This window comes from Fukomys damarensis, unplaced genomic scaffold (assembly GCF_012274545.1).
Source record: "Fukomys damarensis isolate Sample0158 unplaced genomic scaffold, DMR_v1.0_HiC HiC_scaffold_23, whole genome shotgun sequence".
Lineage (NCBI taxonomy): Eukaryota > Metazoa > Chordata > Mammalia > Rodentia > Bathyergidae > Fukomys > Fukomys damarensis.
This window is the reverse complement of record NW_022900935.1, coordinates 47,884,271-47,906,330: the sequence shown is the minus strand read 5'-3', so window position 1 is coordinate 47,906,330 and position 22,060 is coordinate 47,884,271. Positions and strand designations below refer to the sequence as shown.

Genomic DNA, 22,060 nt, shown 5'->3' with positions numbered 1-22,060 from the left:
ACACCGGCAGGAGTGGAATCAGCTCACACAACTGCCTTACACACTTGCCCATACCAGCCCCAGAGGAAGGCACAGCTCCTCAGAATGACTGCCACGTGGGACTGGCCTTTCTGACCAGCATTTACAGGCTGTGTTTTGCAAATATGGACACTACGGTGTTTTTGATTACTCAGGAGCAATGGAAAAAAAAAAAATCAAGAAATGGCTACAAGTTTCATCCTTCGGCAGAGGACAAACTCCCACTCAAACTGTGAAGGCCAATCGGGAGACAGAATTGAATCACCTGTAATCTCATGCTGTGAGTTGTTCCATGGCCTTCAAAGTCCTTCACACTCAAGGCTGAGGCCCTTTCAGGCTTCAGGAACTCGAACATGGCCCTCACCCATCTCAGAAGACCTCACTGCTGATCATCTTGCAAGGCAGAACTGCACTTTGAAGGAGCAAGGGTGTTACTGCTTGCCCTGCAGTGGGCAGTCTCAATGCAGGAGCCCAGAGAGATAGCTGCAGGCTTCCCAAACAGTCACAGAGAGTACATCTTCTGGAAGGGAAGAAAAACTCCTGCCTGGGCACTTCCCTGCTTTCCACTGACGGCGAATCCTGTACAGAGCACTTCTGCATTTCTCTCTCTGTCCTTGCTCCCCTTATCTGTTTTGTTTTTGGATGGATTCTTGCTATTTTGCCCAAGCTGGTCTCAAACTTATGGAGTCAAGTGATCCTCCCACCTCAGCCTCCTAAGGAGCTTGCATGCACTGCCACACCCAGCTTCTGCATTTTTTGCTAGACAGCTGGGCACTCTCCAATTCCCCAAGCACCCAAAGGGAATGGCCCCTGAGGCTCCAGGCTGTGCTGGCCCTTTCCTAGGCGTTGGTGCAGGATAGCTCTTGAGGGAATGGGTAGTCCCAAGCCAGTACTATTTGCTGGTGGCCCATCATCATCTGTGTTAGTAGCTGCCTCACACACCTATTCTACAAAGACAGGTATGAAAGGCACAATGTCCTAGAAATGGATGCAAAGTCACATTGCTGAACTCCTCCAGGACCGTCCCATTAAGACTTCCCAAAGTATGACACAGTCGTCTGGACCCTGTTTCATGCTTGGGTGCTCCTAGGGGAAAACTAACCCTTGAGGGTAACCTGCCACTGGGCTGAGTCTGAGAAGGAGGGTGGACTGACTTCAGATGTGCAGGAGGCACATCGGCCACAGCCCGCCTAAGAAAACACTGCAGAGAACTCTCTGGAGCTGTCTCCCTGACTGAGGCAAAGGGAAGAGGATCCAGAAAGAATCCAGAAAGCCCTAAGTCCTCTGAGAGGCTGGCAGGAAGCAGCTAGGCACCAACACCCCCTACTCCCAACAACCCAGGATTCCCAGAAGCCAGCATCTCCCCAAATCCTAATCTCACTTGGAAATGAGGGTGACCTGATGTGCACCCCTCACTGGGTCCATCACTGCCCTGCGATCTCTGGGAGCTGCCCTCACCTGTGGTTCCTTCTGGGATCTCCATGTGGGGCTGGGCGGCAGCCTGGTTGCCAGGGGCTCTCTCATCCACTAAGGGTGCAGTCACTTCTGGAAACCACCAAAAGTTACCTCAGAGGGGCCAGCCAGCCGCCCAGCTCTCTCCTTTGCTGCGTATGCAGAAGCAGTGCAGGGAGGGGAGTCAGGAGGGGACTGGCTACATGCAAGAAAGCACCAGTATAAAGCGAGTCCCAGCACTGCTCTCGCCCCATCTCCCCAGCAAGCACATAGTACATGGCTAGAGGGGCAGCAGCCACCGGACACCAGCCCACCCACCAGGAGACTTCCCAAGGAGAAGGACTGACTGCTGGGGCAGTCCTGGCATTTTGAAAGAGGAACTACTCTTGATGGTTTCCTGCTGTACGATCCTCAGGGCAGTACAGGAGGACAGCACTGGGAATTCTGCAGCACCTATAGTTTTGCTCTGAGGATCTGAGCAAGTCCTCTGCTCTCTTTGGGGCCCAGTTCCCTCGGTTGTAAAATGGGAGTGTCATCACAGTGACCTCTGAGCTTTCTTCCAGCTCTGAGTCGTTGTCCCCCAAGTCTGTAACACCCCCTTAACAAACACTGAGCCCCCGTATGGCAATGGCCAGGCCAGTCCTTCCCAGAGCTGGGTACTTGACCACTAGATGGGTCCAGCTTCATGGCAGAGGGGGAAGGTAAAGATGGCCTACAGGAATGATGGCCAGCATCTTATCAAGGTAGACGCTTCCAGCCTGTGGTCTTCCAGAGCCCGCCCTGGCATATGAAAAATGTAAGGAGCTGCCAACTTTGAAGGCTTCCCGGAGTCAATGTCAGCTTAGTTTAGTGAAGGTCGACTCAGGTGCAGGCTCTGCAGCTCCCCTCCTGTTGGTGAGAGCTGAAGCACGTGGGGCTCACACAGGTGCAGGTCCAGGCTGCAGTAAGACTAGGCAGGAGCTCCTTTCAGAGTGACACTGACAGGACACTGACAGCTGGCATGAGGTTTGGCTCAGTTTCAGGACCTTCCTAGGGTGGCAGGTGACTTGCAAAGCTGTCCTAACCAGATGAGCAGGAAATGCCTTTAAGTCACTGGCTCTCAGAAAGAGAGCAGAGAGAACTTTTCCATGCTGAGGACCTTGGGGTGAGGACCCTGCAGCAGCACCCTCCAGGCACGTGCCATTACACAGAGCAACTGGCAGGCACTCGACAGCCACTTTCTGGATTACTCCAAAGGTGGATGCTGGACTAGATTCTCAGCCTGTGACACAACATTCAAAGTAATGCATAGGCCTGGAGAGGCGTGAGAATATAAACTTGAACCTCTTCAGTAAGGACAGAGATGGAGGGGCAGATACCACAAACAAGTTACTCAAAAGCTATGTTCAATGCCCCTTTGCCTTGATTTCTTCTACTTAACAGGCTGAAAAGCCCACTGTTCAATCTCCCAGCCTTCACTGTAGCCAGAGTGGGTGATGAGACCTAGTTCTCAGCCAGTGAGATCCAAGGAGAAATCTGTAGGTGGCACTTACAGGAGAACACTCTTTCTTTCTTTTCTTTGTTTCTTTTCTCTTTCTTTCTTTCTTTCTTTCTTTCTTTCTTGCTTGCTTGCTTGCTTGCTTGCTTTTCTTCCTTTCTTTTACAGGAGAACACTCTTTCTTTCTTTTCTTTGTTTCTTTTCTCTTTCTTTCTTTCTTTCTTTCTTGCTTGCTTGCTTGCTTGCTTTTCTTCCTTTCTTTCTGTTTTTTTTGAGACAGGGTCTCGCTTTGTAGTATAGGCTGGCCTTGAACTCACTATGTAGCCCAAACTGGCCTTGAGCTCCCAGCGATCCTCCTGTCTTGGCCTCCTGAATGCTGGGATTACAGGCGTGCGCCACCATGCCCAGCTGAATTTTTGCTTTCCTAATGAAAACGGAACATATTGGCTTCAGGGTCATATTGACCACTTTGCTTTGTGACTTGTTCTTGCTTAGGAGGCAGCAACCATGTTGCAACCATGAGGCATCAATCCAATCACTGATGATGACAGAAGGTGAAAACAGAAGAGTACTGATCACATGGAAACCTGCTGCTGAAGCCCAGATATCTTATTACGGGATACAAATAAATCTCTTCATGTGTATGCCAGTTAGTTGGGTTTTCTATTTCCAGCAGCCAAACGCAGTAGTCTCAACTGACACAGATGGGAGGCAAGAGAAGGTGGTCAAAATCAGGATTAAGAAGCATTTCAGGAAATATATGAGGTGCATCAAATGTTTGGAGAGGGCAGGGGAGAACACAAGGCCGTGCCCATAGCCCAAGAAATGAGAATTCCCACGGTGTGGGCATGGAGATGTGTACGGGCCACCCCTTCCTCCGCCACGCTGCTGCTCGGGCTCTAGGAGCCCCTGAAAGAAAAGCAAAGTAGGTGCTTTGGATGGGGTCGGGAGGACAATGGATATGCGACAGACCTGTGCACGTGCCCTGCTTTGCCCCACAGCCCAGCCTCTGCAAGTGTGGCTTCCTGCGGGGCACACGCAGGGTGGAGGTGCCCATACCAGGCACCGGCGGGCTAGGCACCAAAGCGGGCCTGCTCCTGTACACTGCCTTGCAAAGCACTGAATGAGCACATCTCTCAGCCAGCAGGAGAGGAAGTAGCAGAGACAGCCAGAAGGGCGGCACAGGCGGCAGATGCAGGGGAAGGGTGGCTGAGAAAGCACAGCTAAGCGCAGGCTGGAGGTGGGGTGCAGGTGTCTGAAGGAAGCAGTGGAGGAGGAGGCCCCACCTTCGGCCGTCGGAGTGCTCTTAGCATCAGAGGTCTCAGAGCCCAGTTCCTCGGATCCTTCATCAGCAGGAGTCTGCAGGGGAGACTCTGGAACATACACAATGAACCCCTCAGATTGGGTGCCTCTCCCCAGACCTCTTTGGACCTCAGGGGGATCTTGGGAACAATGTCCTTTGAGCTGCAAACCCCTCAGCGTGAGCCCCACGGCCACGTGATCAAATCTCAAGGAGGCCCGAAGCCCTCCAGTGCCAACATCACTGGAAGAAGCAAAGATGATGTACGCTTGCTCCTGGTGGGAGGAGAGATACCTTGTGACCCACCGGTTCTCACAGGAGCAAAGGTCCTTAGAGTGACAAACAGGCAGTGAATCCCAGAAAGCTGAACCACAGGTGAACTTGCTATTAATTAATTAATGACAAATGGACACCTGGGAACCCCTCCCCACTGCACCAGAGGAGCCAACTCCTGCCTTAGAAAAGGAATCAGCTCAGGGCCAGGGATTTAGCTCAGCGGTTCGGTGGCCTGCCTTGCAAGTGCAAGGACCCGAGCTCAATCCCAATCCCTGGTACTAAAAAAAAAAAAAAAAGAAAAGAAAAGGAATCAGCTCAGGGCAGACCCAGTGCCTGCTCCTACATGAACATGTAGCCCTGTTTGGACTTTACCCAGCTCTTTCCACAGAAAGCTCTCCAAAGGACTGTACCATTTGAAATCTCAGCTATGGGTGCCTACAAGGAAAGTGGGAAGTGTCCTTTCAGAACCCAAAGCCTCGCTGAAAGGCTCAAATGACTGCAGAGGTCCAGAGCCACACCTTCCACCGTGAGTATCCTTGGTAAGACTGTTTTTGTTGGCCCAACAGAAATGAATCTACTTCACCAGGGAAGACTGAAACGTTCCCTCCTGTGTGATACCCTGGCCCTGGGAGTCAACCTGTCCTGGTCATTTTATGTGCTTATCAAAGAAAGCTTCACCCAGCCCTAGCTGGGTGAGCCACAGGGCCTATAAACGAAGAAGGGCAAGACTTCTGGATAGCCCTGTATACACAGAGCTGAGTGCGGGTCCCTGGAAGGAAGTGAGGTGCTCAGAACATCGGCTTCCAGGAACATAGTCTAAGGAGGGGCAAAGGAGACCACACAGAGCAAAAGGCCCCAAAGTCCATGTGTTCCAGAGCGGGCCTGGGGCCAGCTGAAAGTGTGCCCCTGAAGGTCTCCTAAGGGAAATGGGAGTTGCAGTCCAGAAAGCAGTGGACCAACAGCCAAGATGTCTGGGTTCAAACCCGAGTTCCACTTTTTTCTAGTCAGGCAGCCTTAGACTTGACCTCAGTTTCCTCACTGAAAAAGTGGGTGAGATGACATCAGCTCCACCTGCTTCCTCATGGAGCTGTTGTGAGCCACTGGGAGGATTCTGAGGGAAGCACTTTGCAAACTACAAGAATTTATATTTGTAGATGTAGTTCCCATTTACATGAAGGAGACAAGTGTTGATAGGGGCAATGTTGGGGTTCTCCTTTTAGCTAAATTCTACCTGAATGCTCAGGTACCGATGACAGCAAGGCACGGCTTGCTGTGACAGATGGATGGACTGATGGGTAACAGCACTGGTGGATGATTAGACAGGGGCTTGGAGGTATGGAGAGATGGGTAGATACTGAACGATAGGACACACACACACACACACACACACACGCACACACACACATGATTAGATTGATGGCTGGCTGGCTGGCTGGCTGAAATGGAAACACAAACAGTTCCCATCAGAGTTTCTAAGCCCTCTGCTAGGATATCTTGGCCACCTAATTTGCCTCATCTTCTCCTGACCCCCGTTCTGTGTGCCCAGAAAGCCTCTCCAGTCTTCTCAGTGGCATCTCGGCCATGAGGTCAGTGCTCCTCAGCTTTCAGCTTGGTGGCCTCACTCATCCTCCCCATGTGGCAGGAACTCCCCGTTCTTTATGAACATTTGCTGGATGAATGGGTTTTTCATTGTCCTACTCGGGCTGAGACTGAAACCTAGATGGCAGAGAGATAGATCACAGCCTCTGGAGTCAGGCAGATGGGGCCCAAATCCACCATCTGTCGGCTGTGTGGCTCCAGTCAAGGTACTAACATCCTTTTGCTTCAGTTTTCTCCCCTGTAAAATGGGTACAGCAGTAGTCCCACCCACTCATGGGGCTTCTGTGAGCACGGAACTACTTACAGTACATTCACACCTCTTTGTGTTGGTTGGGCCTGGAGGTGGGAAGCTCTCGGTAAGGAACGGTGATGACCTCCAGTCACTACATCCCACCTTGGCTAAAGCACTGTGCACCACAGTGGTGTTGACAATGGTGATGCGATGTTGGCTGGGAATCCCTGGGGCTCTGGCGGATAGCTGGCCACTGTCTCAGGTGGACGAATGGCTTTCGGCCAGATGAGGAAGAAACCCAGCTTCACGCTTTGGTCACAGCCTAGGTGCTATTCATACTCCCCCAGGTACACGAGGACTTTCAGTCCAGCTCTGTGCAAACACCTGCTCTGTGGCACAGACTGCTGACCACAGAGTCCATTTCCTTGGAAACAGAGACCAAAAATAATGCAGCATGGAGCTGTGCCCAGTTGAAGGCCACACCTTCCAGCCTCCTGGCCAGGCAAAGGTGTCTGATAAAATGTCAAGAGGAGTACGTGGACAGGATATTCAGGAAAGAAACATCTGTCTCGCAGGAGCTAGTGGGGAAGAGCTCCCTCTCTGCCCATCTCCTGCCTCTGTTCAGGATGGGGGGTTTTAACAACCATATGAAAAATAAAGACTCTGCTTGAAGGCTGTACAAAAATGGTAACGGGACCAGATCTGGCCTGAGGGCCAGGGCTAGCTAAGCCTTACCTTAAGAAATGGCTCCTGCCCTTTGGATTACAAGAAGGGAAGAGCCCACAAAGGCCACTGGTTACTCTGGTAAAGTCTGCGGCAAGAAAGCCCGGATGGGGTGAGAGGTGGGAGAGGTCTCCAGGACTGCCACTGTCGCGATGGACCAGTTGATGGTAGTATCACCAACAGCAGTGTGGAGATCAGGGACGGCCCAGGGTGGGGCACACGAGCGTGCTGGACTGGACCTGTTAGGTTGTGGGTGTGATGGGGAAGTAAGGGGAGACGAGTATTGTCTCTTGGGTAACGGGGGTCTCTGCGGCGTGAGCAGCCTTAGAGTCTGTTTCAGGATGGCAGGGGCTGGTTCTACGCACAAAGCAGAATCTAAAGATGAAAGGAGGCGAGTGGGGTTCCCTGAGCGCACAGCCTTTGTAAAAGTGCTGTCCCTGCAAACTGGCCGCGGCAGTGTCCACTCAGCTCAAGAACGGCTCATCCCAACCAAGCTTCCAGCAGGCGCGCAACTCCCTGGTCCTGAAGCTTGTCAAAACCTGCAAGCTTTCAGCCAGACGGTGGGGCAACAGCATACAGACTGCCCTTGAGTCTTGTCACTAACCAGCCTGACTACCGGCAAGAATGTAAGTGCTTCACACCCCTGTGTGGGAGGGTTGGGGTGCCCCCACCTGTCTGCAATCGCTCTCTTTTCCACTATCCTTGTTAAAGGCCTTGGAAGGAGCGGGAGGAGGGACAGGCCTCATTTGCATATCTTCCCGGGAAGGCAGAACAGGTTACCGCATCAACACCTTTTAATGCATGAGGGTGCATTATTTTACCAGCTAACAACTTTTACCCACTTTGCAGGGATCTAGCCGTACTTCAACTTTTAGCAACCACTTAGCTACTCTTTGTTCTGGAATTTAACAGGTAGTTTCTTGTCATTCATTATTCAAGAGCCTTTGTCACTTTTCTAAACTGTTGTTAGTACAGTGACACCTTCTGCCTAGTCAGATTTGTCACCCTGCACATAAAAACAGCTCACAAACTGTCAGAAGCAAGAATAAGTTTGATGATATCTATGAAAATCTCTAGGGAAGTACATTCTTTGGGTAGGCAAACCATCTTCAAATGCTTTTCTTTCACAGCAGTTCCAAAAGATTAGCAATTTAAATGTTGCAGTGTGTGTGTGTGTGTGTGTGTGTGTGTGTGTGTTGGCATAGAGCTCATCATGTTTTATGTTAAAGAATTGAATAATAGTTTGAACAAACATTAGGCCACCTTGAAACATAAAATAACTTGATGAACTTGATCTTACTTTACAAATTAAATTTAGTGTCTTAATAAATAAGAGTGGTGCCGGGCATGGTGGCGCACACCTGTAATCCCAGCACGCAGGAGGCTGAGGCAGGAGGATCACTATGAGTTCGAGACCAGCCTGGGCTACATAGTGAGTTCCAGTTCACTCTCAACTACATAGTAAGACCCTGTCTCAAAAACAAAAGCAAAAATAAACAAACAAACAAAAGAGGGTAAAAACCACATTTTCCTCTGACTTTATTTTAAATAAACTTGCAATTTTAGAACAGTTTTACATTTATAGAAATTATAAAGGTAGAAGAGAGTACTTCCCACAACCAGTTTACTCCGACATTACTATGGTACATTGGTTGCAATATAATATGCTATTTATTTATTGGTACTAGGATTGAACCCAGGGCCATTGCACTGAGCCACATCCATGGCCATTTATTTATTTATTTATGGTATTGTGGATCAAACCTTGCACTTGTGAGGCAGGCATATGCCGCTGAGCTAAATCCCTGGCCCTAGCCCTTTTTATTTTTTATTTTGACAGAGGGTCTCACCAAACAGCTAAAAGGCCGGGCCTGTGTTCAAATTTGGCAATCCTCTTGCCTCAGGCTCCCAGAGGACTGGGATTGGAGGTGTGTGTCACGACACCCAGTTTAATTTAGTCTTTAAACTAAATTGCCCTGCCCCTAGAGTGTATTTTTCTTTGGTATAATTCAGTATGTGAAGAATTCACTCTGAATGCAGTATGTTGTCATTCCAATGTGGATTCGACCCATGGGAGTTTAACAGCTGAAGTTATTAAACATTTATCAGCTCCAGTTGGTGATGACCTTGGGCAGGAGGCTTGGCTGAAGCCTACAAACCCCCCAGCTCTGAGTTCTGCAGTGCCCCAGCCTCTTCCATCTCCTGCCACTTGAACCCATCTTTCTAATTCCCAAATGCCTCTTAGACCCATGCCTTCCTGCTTACAGAGATGGAAACCAGTCTCTGAAACCGGATCCCAGCTGGTCCTGAACTCCAGGGGAGGAGGGGGACAGCATAGTTGTTGTACAAGCAGGAGGGCTGGTGGTCTCTGCTTCTCATACTCTGGGCACCCTAGATGCCTCTTTGTCCAGCTGGCAAATATCACCTCCTACTTTGGAGGTTCACAATTTCCACCCACTACCCCACACTCCGGCTATGAGTGTTTATTTTTAACATTAACAGAGAAAAGTGGGCTGCAGCAATTTCACATCTTAGAAACAAGTCTGGGGGCGGGGACCAAGTCCTCTTCACAGGGGGCCACACGGAGAGCTATACAGGTTGGGAACACCATGAGTAGAGCTCTTTGTGGCATAAGATAGTGATCCAGCTGCAAGTGAGGGACCAGTACAGGGGACTGCAGAAAGGGCTCTAGGTGCCCCTGGTCCCCAGAACACATGGCCCTACTGTGAAATGAGACCTGTACACTGGGGCGGGGTCGACTACTAAAGCCCAGGACTGTGTTACAGATGGTGGGAGTTGCCGGATGAGGGACAGACAAGCCTGGTTTAAGGAAAGGATGAAAGAGTAAAGCCAAGTATTTTACATGCTAATGAATACTCCCAATTTACAGGCTAATGGGAGTGGCTAAAGACTCCAGGAGCCCACTGTATTATGGGAGTCCTGCAGAATTTGACACAGCCCATCCACTCTTGTGGCAAGCTCTCTCCTTTGGAAAGGTACATTTTCAAATAACCCCCCTCTTTGAGTCATCTTGGCTTTCTCAAATGACAGTGTAATGTTATAAGGTACTGAAAGTGCAGGTCAGGATGTGAACCCTTCCCGCTGCCCCATGCCAAAGCGAAGCAAGTGGCTGGTTGTGATCCTCAAGGAGCCTGGTGCATTATGTACGGGTGTCCACTAACCTTTCAGGCCAGGCTCTGTGTCCCCATCCTGGTCTTGGAGCAGGGCGTAGTCCTCAGCATGATCTTCCATTGTGTCAAACTCCTGGCGGGGCTCAGCCATCCTACTTAGAGGATCACCTGGGAAAAGAAGGTGGGAGGGTGAGGGATAGGTCGGACGCCAAAGGACTGAACTTCCCCAGAATATAGGGGAGGGATGGGGTATGGAGAAACAGTCACCTCTCCCAAGTCATGGTCTTCCCACTTCCCTGTGCAACAGGCAGAGACGCTCTGTATCCCTGCCAAAGTGGTGTGATGACATTTCTGTGTAATGACTTGCAATTCACTGATGGCGTATCATTGTATCGTATTCAAAACAACCAGGCAAGACAAGTTTGGCAAGCCTGACTTCTACTCTACTTCACTAAAAAGTAAATGCTGCTGATTACCAGTGTTTTCCCTTGTAGAATTGCGGATAGAGCCTGGGGTCTCACATCCGCTAACCAAGTAAGAGCTCTGCCCTGGAACTACCCCAGCTCTCTGCATGTTTTCCCCCAGTACTTCACGGTGCCTTAGTGAATGGGCCACTGCCACTTGTCACTCACAAGTTCTTGGGGGCTCTGGGGCTCTGCTACAGAGAAGATTGTGGGGCTCCAACACCAGGATTGACACAGTGGCTGCGTCACTGGAGGTTGCCAGTGGAGGTCTCCGGGGAGGCTCATTTTCCCAGGCTCCTCTTTATCAGACAGATGAGGCCCAAGTGGAAAACCTCTCAATGAACCCGTGAAAAGAAGCTGGTGCAGCCTAAAACACTCCAGAAGAGATGGCTGCTCTGCTCCTCGGGCTTATGGCTCCTCAGGAGGACAGGTTGCCCCAATCTAGGGGTTGCTACATGAGGGACACGATCAAAGTAGCCCAGGAGGCATGAGAAAGCAGGGACCCGGAACGGGACAGCTGGCCGCACACTGCTCCTTGTGGAAGCCCCAAAGCCTGTCTGCCAAGGATGCCCTGAAAGGACAGGCTTGCTGCTGATGAAAGTTTCCTTCTCTTGGCTACCTTGTCCTGCCAGCCTCAGCCCATGTATACACGTCCCCATCCATCAGCTTATTCCTGTGCAGAGCAGGAAAAAGCAAAAAGGTACCACAAGTCAGGGCAGCACCACATGGCCCTTAGCACTAACCCTTAGTGGCCTTTGTCACCTCCGGAACATCTAAACAGTTCTTAATGAACAAAGCAGGATAGAGTCAAAGCAGGCTTTGTGCAAAGCAAACCGTCTTCCTTTTTGACGTGGGTCATGTTGTCACAGGCGCCCGTCACCCCAGCTCAGTCTGGATTAGAGGCTAGGGCTCGCAGTGCCCCTCCTGCATCCATCTGTACATCCACCAAGTCAGGACAAAGCGGGTAATGTGTGATGTGTGCTAGCTGCTCTGCAGTGGGCTGAGCAGAGTCTGGAAATGGGGATGAAGAACTCACAGAGAATCTGGCAGCAAAGGCAGGATCAAATGGATGAATAAGGAGAGACTGCTGGCAGGGAGGTGAGGGCTCTGGTCCAGGCACACAGTTCAAAGGCTGGAGCCAGAGTGTAGGCAGAGGGGAAGGAAGGAAGGGACAGACCTAAGAGGTGTCTCAGAGAACATATTAGGCTGGGCTTCCACTTGGGTTGGGGCCAGGCAGAGAGATTAAGATCTAAAAGTATGCTGAGTATGGTGCGGCATGCCTATAATCCCAGCAGTCTGAAAGGCTGAGGCAAGAGGATCATATATTTGAGCCCAGCATGGGCAATTTAGCGACTTATCCCTGTCTCAAAATAGAAAGTAAAAACGGGCTGGAGATGCAGCTTATAGTGGGACGGCCCTGGTTCACCCCCTAAAACCCTCACCCCCACGATCCATAAATACACTAGAAGTACTTAGGTGGCTGGGAAAATCGGGCTGGGCTACAGAGTCAAAGAGAACCTATAGGAGGAAAGGAGCTGGAAAACAAGGGTGGGTTCTGGTTTTTTTGTTTTTTTGGTTTTTTGAGACAGGGTCTCACTTATGCAGTGGGAATGACCTGGAACTCACTGTGTAGCCCAGGCTGGTCTTAAACTCATAGTGATCCTCCTGCCTCAGCCTCCCAAGTGCTGGGATTACAGGCGTGCACCATGCCCGGCTGGGTGGGTTCTGTTTTAAAAAGATCTTTGCTTGAAAGAACACCCTGCCACTGCATTTACCTAACTGGTGATTCATTTCACTTAATAAGCTCTAAAAATATATATTCTACTATTCCTCTTGACTTTCATTATAATTTAAAAATTTTTATGAGTCTTTATTTTCATGGATTGTTCAACAGAGATATAGTCTACTTCAGCTTCAAATAATGGGTCAGCAAATATTTCCTGTCAAGGGCCAGACAGAAAATATCATAAGTTCCACAGCCTGTTTTCTAGCGACCCCTTTATCACCCAAGCACTACACTCACTGCCCCTTTGGGGCTGGAGAGTCCGAAGGACTCACCGGATGCTGAATGAATTATAGGGGTCAGTGCAGAAATTAAATCACCCTCAAATACAGCTGCCATTCACTACATGGAATACACAAACTGCCTGACTCTCAAAGGCCAGTATTTTCCTTTAGGAGAAAAGCACGCAATGCATAGGAGAAAGTCTCTAAGCGGGAGGTTCACCACTGCCCGGCCCTGGGAGGACAAACGCCTTTAGGTTTCCTGCGCCTCCTTCCACACTTGCCCCAGCTGGTCCAGGACAGCTGCCCAGTGCTGATGTTTTGGAACCTACCTTCCAGGTTAAGAAAGATTAGCCTCATTCTGGAGCATCCCTGAGGTCAGCCTGCCACAGAAAGGAAGCAAAATCCAGAAAGAAGAGGTGCCCAGAGCACAAATGGAAGTGACTCTTCTTCCCTGCCTCAGGACAATGATGGCGGCGTCTGAGCAAGCTGGCGGGGTGGGGTGAGGTGGGGTGTTGCTGGTTGTGGATACTACAGGAGCCCCTCGGCCTGGTAACAGGAGGCCCTGGTGTTTGTTCCCTGTGGGCACATGGGCACCTCACTGAGCTCACAACAACCCCCTGAGGTAGGCATCTTTGTCATCATCCGGGAAGTTAGGTCATGAAGCCAGTAGGAGGCAGGGCCCAAATGCAAAGCCTGTGTCCTGAACAGCAGTGACGATAAGTCCACTGTTTCACCCTGGACCATAAAACAATCTTCAACTTTCTGCCTAAGACGTTAGGGCCGGTGACTGGGATGTGCAAGAAGAAATTGTCACTTCCCTCAACCTTTAGGTTCTTCATTCCCAAAATGTCACTTCATGACCCTTGAGCTGCCTTCTTACCCTGACATTTTATCCTACACAGGCCCATGTAGCCTGTGTCCTCAGCTCAGGAGCCTAGGAGGCCAGGGATGGGATAGCAGGAGGTCTCTAGCCCAGGCTGGGGTGAGGGGCAGGGGACCCTAGTATCCAACCAAAGGCCTGCACTTTGGGCACAGCCTCTTGCCTTAGCACCAGGCTCTTGCTGCCCTTCTTCTGGAATACACAGGCAGGATGAGTTCTCTGGAAGAATGGACAAAGGACAGAGCCAACTGACAGGTGGTACAACTGCACCATTTCAGGTCTGAGACACTCGCAAAGACGGTGCTCTGGAACACCTAAATAAGCACGGCCCTGAGGGAGCACCCAGCCTGGGCCAGACGTGTCATCATGCCACAGACGCCTGTAATCTCAGCAAGATGCACGGACAGGAAAATAAACACACCCAAACAGTTTTCCTCACTCTCTTTCCCATTTCCTACTTTGCTTACCTTTCCCAATCTCTGTCTCTGACTCTCCTACCTCTGTGACTCTCTCCTTGTCTCTCCCCACCCCTCCCCTTGGGAGATAAGGAAGAAATTTTAGGGGAGGCATAAAAATCGGGTTTAAACCTGGAAAATAAAACAGGCCATTTTTTAGGAACCCTTGGAAAAGGATGTTTTCCTGATGAGAAAATGAGGACTAGAGGGTGCTGGATTCTGTCTTTGTCGTTTTATAGAGAAACTGAAGCCTCCGGAGGGGAAAGACTTGCTAAGGCGGCTTCAGGCTCACAGGTCCCCAGCCCCCTGCAAGCCTTGCTGGCTTTGGGGCCGAGGAAGAGAGAAGGGGTCTGTAGGTTGAGAGCAAGGGACACAACGCGGGGCATGCACTGGAGACAGGATAAGGGGTAAAGAGTAGGAGGCAAGGGGCAGGAGAGGACCCGCATGTGTTACCTTGGAGCCAGTCACAGCCGCTGTTACTCAGAGTCTTTAAACTTTCTATGATTGAAGCAAAATTCATGTTGCATAAAGTGAACCATTTAAAAGTGAACCATTAATAATACATAATGTTATTCAACCATCACCTCTAATTCCAAAACACTTTTATCATCCCCAGAAGAAATTCTGTATCCACAAAGCAGCCCTCTCCCTACTCCCTGCAAGCCCTCAGCTCCTCTCTGGCTCTGCATTTGCCTCTTCTGAACACACAGGACGAATAAGTGGTGAATAAATGGGTCACTGGGGTCTTTCACGGAGCATCATGTTGTCCAGATTCATCCAGGTGACAAACAGGTCACTGGTTCAAACCCTGAGTGACATTAGGCTGCATGGATTTGCCACATTTGTTTTTCCATGATCCGTAATCCACTGATCACACCCGTAGTCATCGGGGAACAAGATAGTCCGCAGCTTTTTGTTGTGACTCTTTTCCGAGAAGATCAAAGGTGGGTGTGAGTGTGGAGCGGTGGGCCGGTGGGGAGGAGACGGGTAGAGGGCCAGCCAGCCTTCACTCCGTCCTGTGGTGCCCTCCAGGTCCATGAGGCATAGGGGTGTGCAGGTGAGACCCTAGGTCCTCTCTGCTCTCAAGAACAGGGTCTTCCTAGGCTAGAGGATGAGCAAACCTCTGTCCAGTGGAACTCATGATTCCTGGTTATCTCAGGCCATTCCTGAGGTGTCTGGATCCATACCCACGATGACGGAACCCCGGGCTCCTGGTCTACAGAACAGTGGCCTCTGAGCACCCCTGGGACCCTGCTTGCTGTCTGGAACGCCTGCCAGTTCCTGACCACCTTCCCATGACAGCAGGCAAATGGGAATATTACAGGTACCCTGCCCAAGGCAATCTGGGACTTGACTTTGATTCTTCCTGCCCTGCCACCCTTGGGACAGGTTCCCGCAGTTATGATGCTCTGCCCCCACCCAGCCCTTCCAGATTCCCTTTGGCACAAAAGCTAGTTGGCTGCCGGGATGGGGTGTGTACAGAGGCGTGGTGGAGTAGGCTCCTACAAGAATATCCTAGTCTTTGTTCCTGCACAGAGCACCCCTCCAACAGAAACTCAGTCCTCCAGGGGTGATGCGTTTCCTCTGGCTCAGGGCATTTCTTGCCTGAAGGAGATGAAGATCCCATGACTTCCTGCCACCTGTCCTCATCCTCCTACTCCTTCCCACTTTCTCATTCATGGCAAAACAATTTGGAAATGAGTAATTTAGGTTCTAGAGAGCTCTTTAGGTACAGGAGGGGCTGCTCAACACCTTTTAAGCACTTGAATTATGAATAGGATGGGTTAATCTGAACCCGTAAGGACTTCAGAGAGGCTCTCTGTGATGCAACAAGCCCAAGAGGAAGAATCATTGCTCCCACTTCACACACGAGAAAACTGAGGCTGAGAGCGGTTTGGTAACCCTGCAGTCACACAGCCAGTAAGGGTGAGCTGGGTATGAGTTGATCTTTCCACGTTAAAACCCATCTTTAAGCTCAGATGTCACAACGGGATCTTTTCCAACATTCACAAAGTGGGGAGATGCAGGTCCTTATCTGCTGTGGGCTGCAGTTAAAAGTCAAGGGCTGGTCTTCCCACCGGGCTCCATCTTACCTGGAGCCCGCAGCTGCTCTTTGGGTCCAATTACGGTGGGCAGCCCCGCGTGAAGCGGTAGGGGGCGCCAACCCGCTGGGCCGCCCACACAGGCAACCAGACCTGGCGTCAGGGACGCAGCACGATCGCCACCCGCGGTTCGGGCCCAGATAGGAGGGTCGCCCTTACCTGCCTCCAGTTAGAAGCCTAAGATGGAATTAGTAGCAGGGACGACCCTGTGGCTTTGTGAATGCTGAAAGCACCGGAAAGGGCAACATTTAAGGCACGTGAATTACATTTCCATTGAGTGGTTTTAGTTTTGTTTTGTGTTTGTTTTGCCATAAGGGGATTAAAAAACAGAACAAAACAAAACACCCTAAATGAAGCTGGGCATGGTGGTGCACGCCTGCAACCCCGGCACTCTGGGAAGCTAAGTCAGGAGGATCTCAAGTTTAAGCCCACCCTGGGGGACTCAGACCCTGTCTCAAAACTGAAAAAGATCTGGGACGGTAGTACAACTCAGAGGCCCTTTGTTCAACCTTAGTACAGCAAAAATAAAACTAAAACCAACAAACCCTAAACGAGCATCTGGCAGATAGCTGAAAATCGACTAGAGATAAACCTAGTAGTCCCAAAATAACTTTAAAATGAACTTTGTTCTCAATGGTTACTTTTGGCTTCTGCATCCCATCTTTCCTTTGCTCTGGTCCCTTTCCCTGCCTCCCACACTGCCCTAAATTTGCCAGCCATTTAGGTGGGAACTAGAATTTCTCATTATGACAGGCACCATTTTTTCAAGCATTTCCAGGCTTTTTCCGTAGCTCATTTAATTCCCACAACAGCCAATCACACTATTATGCCTATTTTGACCCGCAGAATGGTTGGAAAAATTGGTCACATCACACAGCATCTATATAATGGAGCTTGGTACAAGAAGCTGAACTACTGAACTGATAACAGTGATTAGAAGGGACGGTGTCTAACGACAGCTAGGAACTATAAGGACATTGGTGCATCTGAACTAGATGCTCTGGTTTCCTCTGAGAGCTGTAATGTGCATGCCCAACTCCTTCCCCGTAAGATAGGAAGGCTGTGCAGGGCAGAAGGTACCCCAGCCTCCCCCTGAGCACTAGGTCTTGAGGAAAACCCTCTGAGAAGGACACAGGAAGTTACCTGCACTAGGACAAGAAAGAGGCTTGGGGCTGAAATATCCTCCTGAGGCGGAATCCTGGCTCCTTGGATGCCACAGGTGCTTGCTAACAGCTGGTTTCCAACTTGGAGCATCTGAGGAGCCTCATATGCTTTTGTCCCTCTCCCCTCTCCCAGACTTCAAGGGGTACTGGCAAAATAAAAGGAGAGAAAATAAGGAGCACACAGAGGAAAGACTTCTGCAGGTGAGAAGACTGGAATGATTTGGGGCTCGATCCAAGGAGAACCAGCAACTATGTGTGAAAGCACAAATGAAGGGAGGTGGCAGTGCCACTCTGTACCCAGGGGTGCTGTGGCTGGTGACAGCTGGCTGAGGTCCATCATCACAGTAAATCCAAAGACTGAATCTGAAAGAAAATTCTGGCTGTAGGTCAAGGTTTCTTTGTTGTTGCTGTTGTTTAACTAAAACCTTCTCAAAATCTGTTTGCAAAAGCTGCTCTGCTTAGCTGGGCATAGTGATGCATGCCTGTGATCCCAACATACTAGAAGGCTGAGGCAGGAGGATCACAAGTTTGAGCCCAGAATGGGCAACTTAGTAATATAGCAAGAACTTGTCTCAAAACAGGGCTGAGGATGTAGCTCAGTACTGGAAAACAAATGAATAAATAAATAGGCTGGGGATACAGCTCAGTGCCAAGTCCCTGGGTTCAATCACCAATATTGAAGAAAAAAAAAAGTACAACAATGTGAAAGAAAGCCCACTAACTACTGCTGGAACAAGGCAGATCTTTCTCCACACATGTGATTGTCCCTAATGAGACGATATTACTAGCTATTCCATAGCCTACACTATTTACTTAATAACAAGCTGGTACTGATGAGCTTGGTCATAACTTCTAGTTGACCTCCAGTGGTATAATTTCTAGTGTCACTGCCGTGCGGGAGGGCAGGGCTGCTGGCTTCCTGCTCTATCAGGCAGCAATTGGTCCAGAGTGCAACATAGCAGCGCACTTTAATGTCCTGGGAAGTGGGACTTTAAGCCATGCATACGCTTCCCTTAATTACAAGAGTAAATGTTTCTGTAGCCAGCCCTTGTTTAGATTTTTCTCTCACGTAATCTTCATTACCACCTATGTGAAGTAGAAAATGTCATTATCTGATTATCCTCATTTTATGCACAGAGGCTCAGCTGCCCAGGGTGAGGGACGACATGTGTGGCTGTGAAACTGCAGTCCTAGCATTTGACACTGGTTACGTCACTTACGTCAGTGATACAGAGACCCACTGCAAGCTCTAATGCAGGAGGAGCTGCTCCAACTACACTTTGAGGGGTACACAGGTAACTACAGCTCCATTTTGCAAGTGGAAAACCAGGCACAGAGCTGAGGGACCTTCAGTGGACTCCGAGACAGTAGCAGAGGTGGAGCTGGACCTGGAGGGTCAGCATGGGAATGGAAGTGTGGGGCATGAGGGCTGGAACCGTGTGTTGGAGGTACGTTGGGGACACGGGGATGGTGTTATTCCCTGATAATGAGTGGGGCTCCTGCTCTTCTCTTAGCCACCACTAGGATTTACCTTCCGCTCTGCGCCCTTCACCTGGGGCCAAAGGTGAGCTCGGAGGGTTCCCTGCCTGGCTTGCCCTTGGTCCCGACGCTTTCCCATGAAGTCAGACTTCATGATTTGGAGAGGCCATCTTTGGAGAGGCACCGGGAGGCTGCTTACCCCCAGCCAGTTCCCCTTGGAATGTACCTATTCCAGTCTTGTTAGCTAGATGAAAAGAGTAGACTCCCAGGCCTGGGCTGCTGAGGTGCAAGTGTTGACTCTGAATATTTCTGGGGGACTCTGGTCCTTGGCTCAGGCCCCTCCAACGGTCTTGGGTGGGAAAGGACACCCTGATGGAGTCAAAAGCCCTGTGTTCCGGTCAGTAAGTCCCACTCACTGGCTAGGTGATACAGGTCTGCCCTCCCTCAAAGGCAGATTCTTCCTCTGTAACTAGGGAGCGGTGGTACACTCGTCTCACGTGCTGGCTTGGAGGACAACTGAAAAAATGCATGTGAAAGACGGTGCTTTTTAGTAAAGTGATGTTCTAGATGGAAGCAGCACTGTCGTGACATGTGGTGACGAGGAAGAGAGAGGAGGCTTCATCTGAAAGAATCAAAAGGGGAGCCAGCAGGAGAGCGATGCAGAATCGGCCCTGATGGAGGGGAAGGGACAGTAGGCGAGGCCACAGGCAGGCCGGTTCCACCTGGAGAGCAAAGAAAAAGAGGGGACTTCTAGGAAGGTCTCAGTAGAGGTAGAGGCGAATTCGAAGAGAACAGGGTCCTTGGTCCTCATTCCTCCTGGTGCTGTGCCCAGGCGAATCACAGTAAGCAAGGGAACATGGGGTAGGTGATCCGGGGGGACAGACGGCCTGGAACTTTCCATGCCAAAGTCTCCGCCTGCTGGCCAGATGCCCAGAAGCAGTGGGGGAGGTAGGAATTAGAAAGGCTAGTGGGAACAGCCCCAAATTGGCTCTTTTTGACCGGACGTTTCATTAGATGAGAACAACAAGGAAGGCAGACAGGGAAGAGGAGCATTAGGAAGGAAAGGTGGTCGTTTCTAAGATGGCTTCATTTCTACTGAGCCTAAGGACATATCCTGAAAGAGAGGAAGATGGCAGAGACGATCACTAATTGGCAACCGTCCCTCAGAAATGAACAGCCTGGGCTTAGAGTGGTCTTGGAAGGATGGAAAAGGAATAGGGGTGACTGAGCACACATAAGGAATGTCACAGTGAGGCAGGTACACCATCCCCAATTCCCCTTCAGTGTGGTGGCATCAGGGCCAGAGATCGCCACAGTACAGCCACACTGCTCCGGTCAGGCTACCGAAGTCCACTCTGGATCTCTCATTCCCTGGTTGTGCGACCATGGGCAAGTCACCGAACCTCTCAGAACTTCAACTGTCTTATCTGCAAAAAGTGAGGATTAAATGAATTAATACACATCACCGCCCTTAAAAGCTGTATCAGTGCCAACCGTGGTTATTATAATTAAAAACTCATCTTCCATTAATGCAGCCAAATCTTTCTGTGATCTGTCTGTATTTTCAGACTAAATAGCTCTCAGGGCAAAGAGCCCTCCCATGCTGGATCCTGGCATTAAAAGGCTTTGCCCAGTTTTGATCATAATGATGCCCTAACCCAGCCTGTGCTTGGAGAGGTGCCTGGAGTTCGTTCTAGAATTTGGAGTCCACCAGGAAAGCAATGCTCAGAAGCAAGAGAAAGAGTGTGAGACTTGGCAGATCTCTCTAAGGGCTGTTGTTTGAAAATACCCAGGACACATGATGCCCCCTGGGCCCTGCCAGCACAGCCTCTGGCCAGGCAGGGCAGATGGTAGACCCTGTGAGATCATCTGGTCTCGTGACATCCTGGGGGCTGGGCCAAAACCCTGTCCTGGTGCACCCTGTGTGAAGCCAACTGCTTTGTAAGGGACATGAAGGAGCAGCTTATACACTGGCCTAGAGGGGTCCCGCCACCAGCAAGAGAAAACAGTAGTATAGATGTGTGCATGAATAGACTTTTTATAAACAGGGAAATAATTCACGTATGTGAGTGTGCAGACAGAAAATGCTGAAGGATGTAAGTAGAACGAGTGTTTTCTCTGCAAAGGAGACTCACGAGGGAGACTCACTCTTGCCGGTGCATATGCTTTTTAGTCATTATACAGTTTGGGGTTTTTTTTTTTTTTGGTACTGGGGATCAAACTCAGGTCCTTGTGTTTGCAAGGCAGGTGGCAGAACCACTGAGCTAAATCCCCGGCCTCATTATACAGTCTTTAAACATGTATTATGTTTATTTGATAAAGAACAAGAAACACATCACCATTATGGCAAAACAAAACACTCTTATACCAGAATCACAGACCCCTGAGGATCATCCCACAGTGCAACTGCAGATCTGCATCAGTTAAAATGGACTAGCAGAAATCTGGGTCAGAGTGGTCATGGCTGCACATACTTGTAATCCCAGCACTCAGGAGGCCGAAGCAGGCAGATCACAAGTTTGAGGTGAACCTGGGCAACTTAGCAAGACCCTGTCTCAAAAGGTAAAAAGGGCTGTGTCGTAGCTGAGTGGTAAAGTGCTTCTCTAGCATGTGTGAAGCCCTGGATTCCATCCCCAGCAACTCAAAAAAATATGCAGACATACATACATACATACATTTGGGTCAGGGAAAGACAGGACGAGGAAGCCTGGGGACGTTTAGATTCTAGGCCCCAAGAACATGCAACAACCTCGCTCAAACCCAATGTCCACCAGCCGGCAGAACAGGTGAGAGACGGCCTAGACTATTTGTGTTTGGAAGAAGAAATTATGGTCACATACTTGGAAGGAAGGGAGAATGAGCAGATGAAGAGGAAAAGTGAACAAGTCTGACAAATGCGGAAATGAGAATCTACCCGGGAAATGACAAGCACTTCCTTCCGGGGATGAAAATGCACAAGCCTGTGTGTGCCTGTGAATGTGTGGACACCTCACCCTCATCAAGAGGAAGACCCAGGAAACGAGAAGCCTGGCCCGTGCTGCATGGCCCCTCGTGTCTGAGGCTTCCGGATAGTCCCAGGATCTCAGGAGTAACTGTCAAGATCAGACAGGAATATTAAAACCACTGAGCTGTAACACAAGTGGGGACTTCATGGCATGGAAATTATCTCTATAAAGATGGCTTTCAAAAGTTGGAGAGGAGAGGGGCTGGGGATTTAGCTCAGTGGTGCCACCACCTGCCTTACAAGTGCAAGGTTGCAAGTTTGATCCCTGGTACCAAAAAAAAAAAAAAAAAAAAAAATT

At 50.0% G+C, this 22,060-nt stretch overlaps 1 protein-coding gene across 15 annotated transcripts in view; it reads right to left on the bottom strand.

Moving 5' to 3' along the window:
• Mapt (microtubule associated protein tau) overlaps window positions 1-22,060 on the bottom strand; it is a 98,491-nt gene that overhangs the window by 37,720 nt on the left and 38,711 nt on the right. For 7 of the 15 annotated variants that reach the window (XM_033767943.1, XM_010637462.1, XM_010637467.1 and 4 more), the window contains exons 2-4: window positions 10,260-10,376; window positions 4,234-4,320; window positions 1,477-1,563 (exon numbers count right to left, since the gene is read on the bottom strand). In XM_033767943.1, coding sequence (XP_033623834.1) covers window positions 1,477-1,563; window positions 4,234-4,320; window positions 10,260-10,359 — 274 coding nt within the window. In that variant the 5' untranslated portion in view covers window positions 10,360-10,376. Of the gene's footprint in view, window positions 1-1,476; window positions 1,564-4,233; window positions 4,321-10,259; window positions 10,377-17,259; window positions 17,444-22,060 lie in introns of those variants that run through there. The other 8 variants (XM_010637466.1, XM_033767942.1, XM_010637470.1 and 5 more) reach the window with 3 other exon arrangements.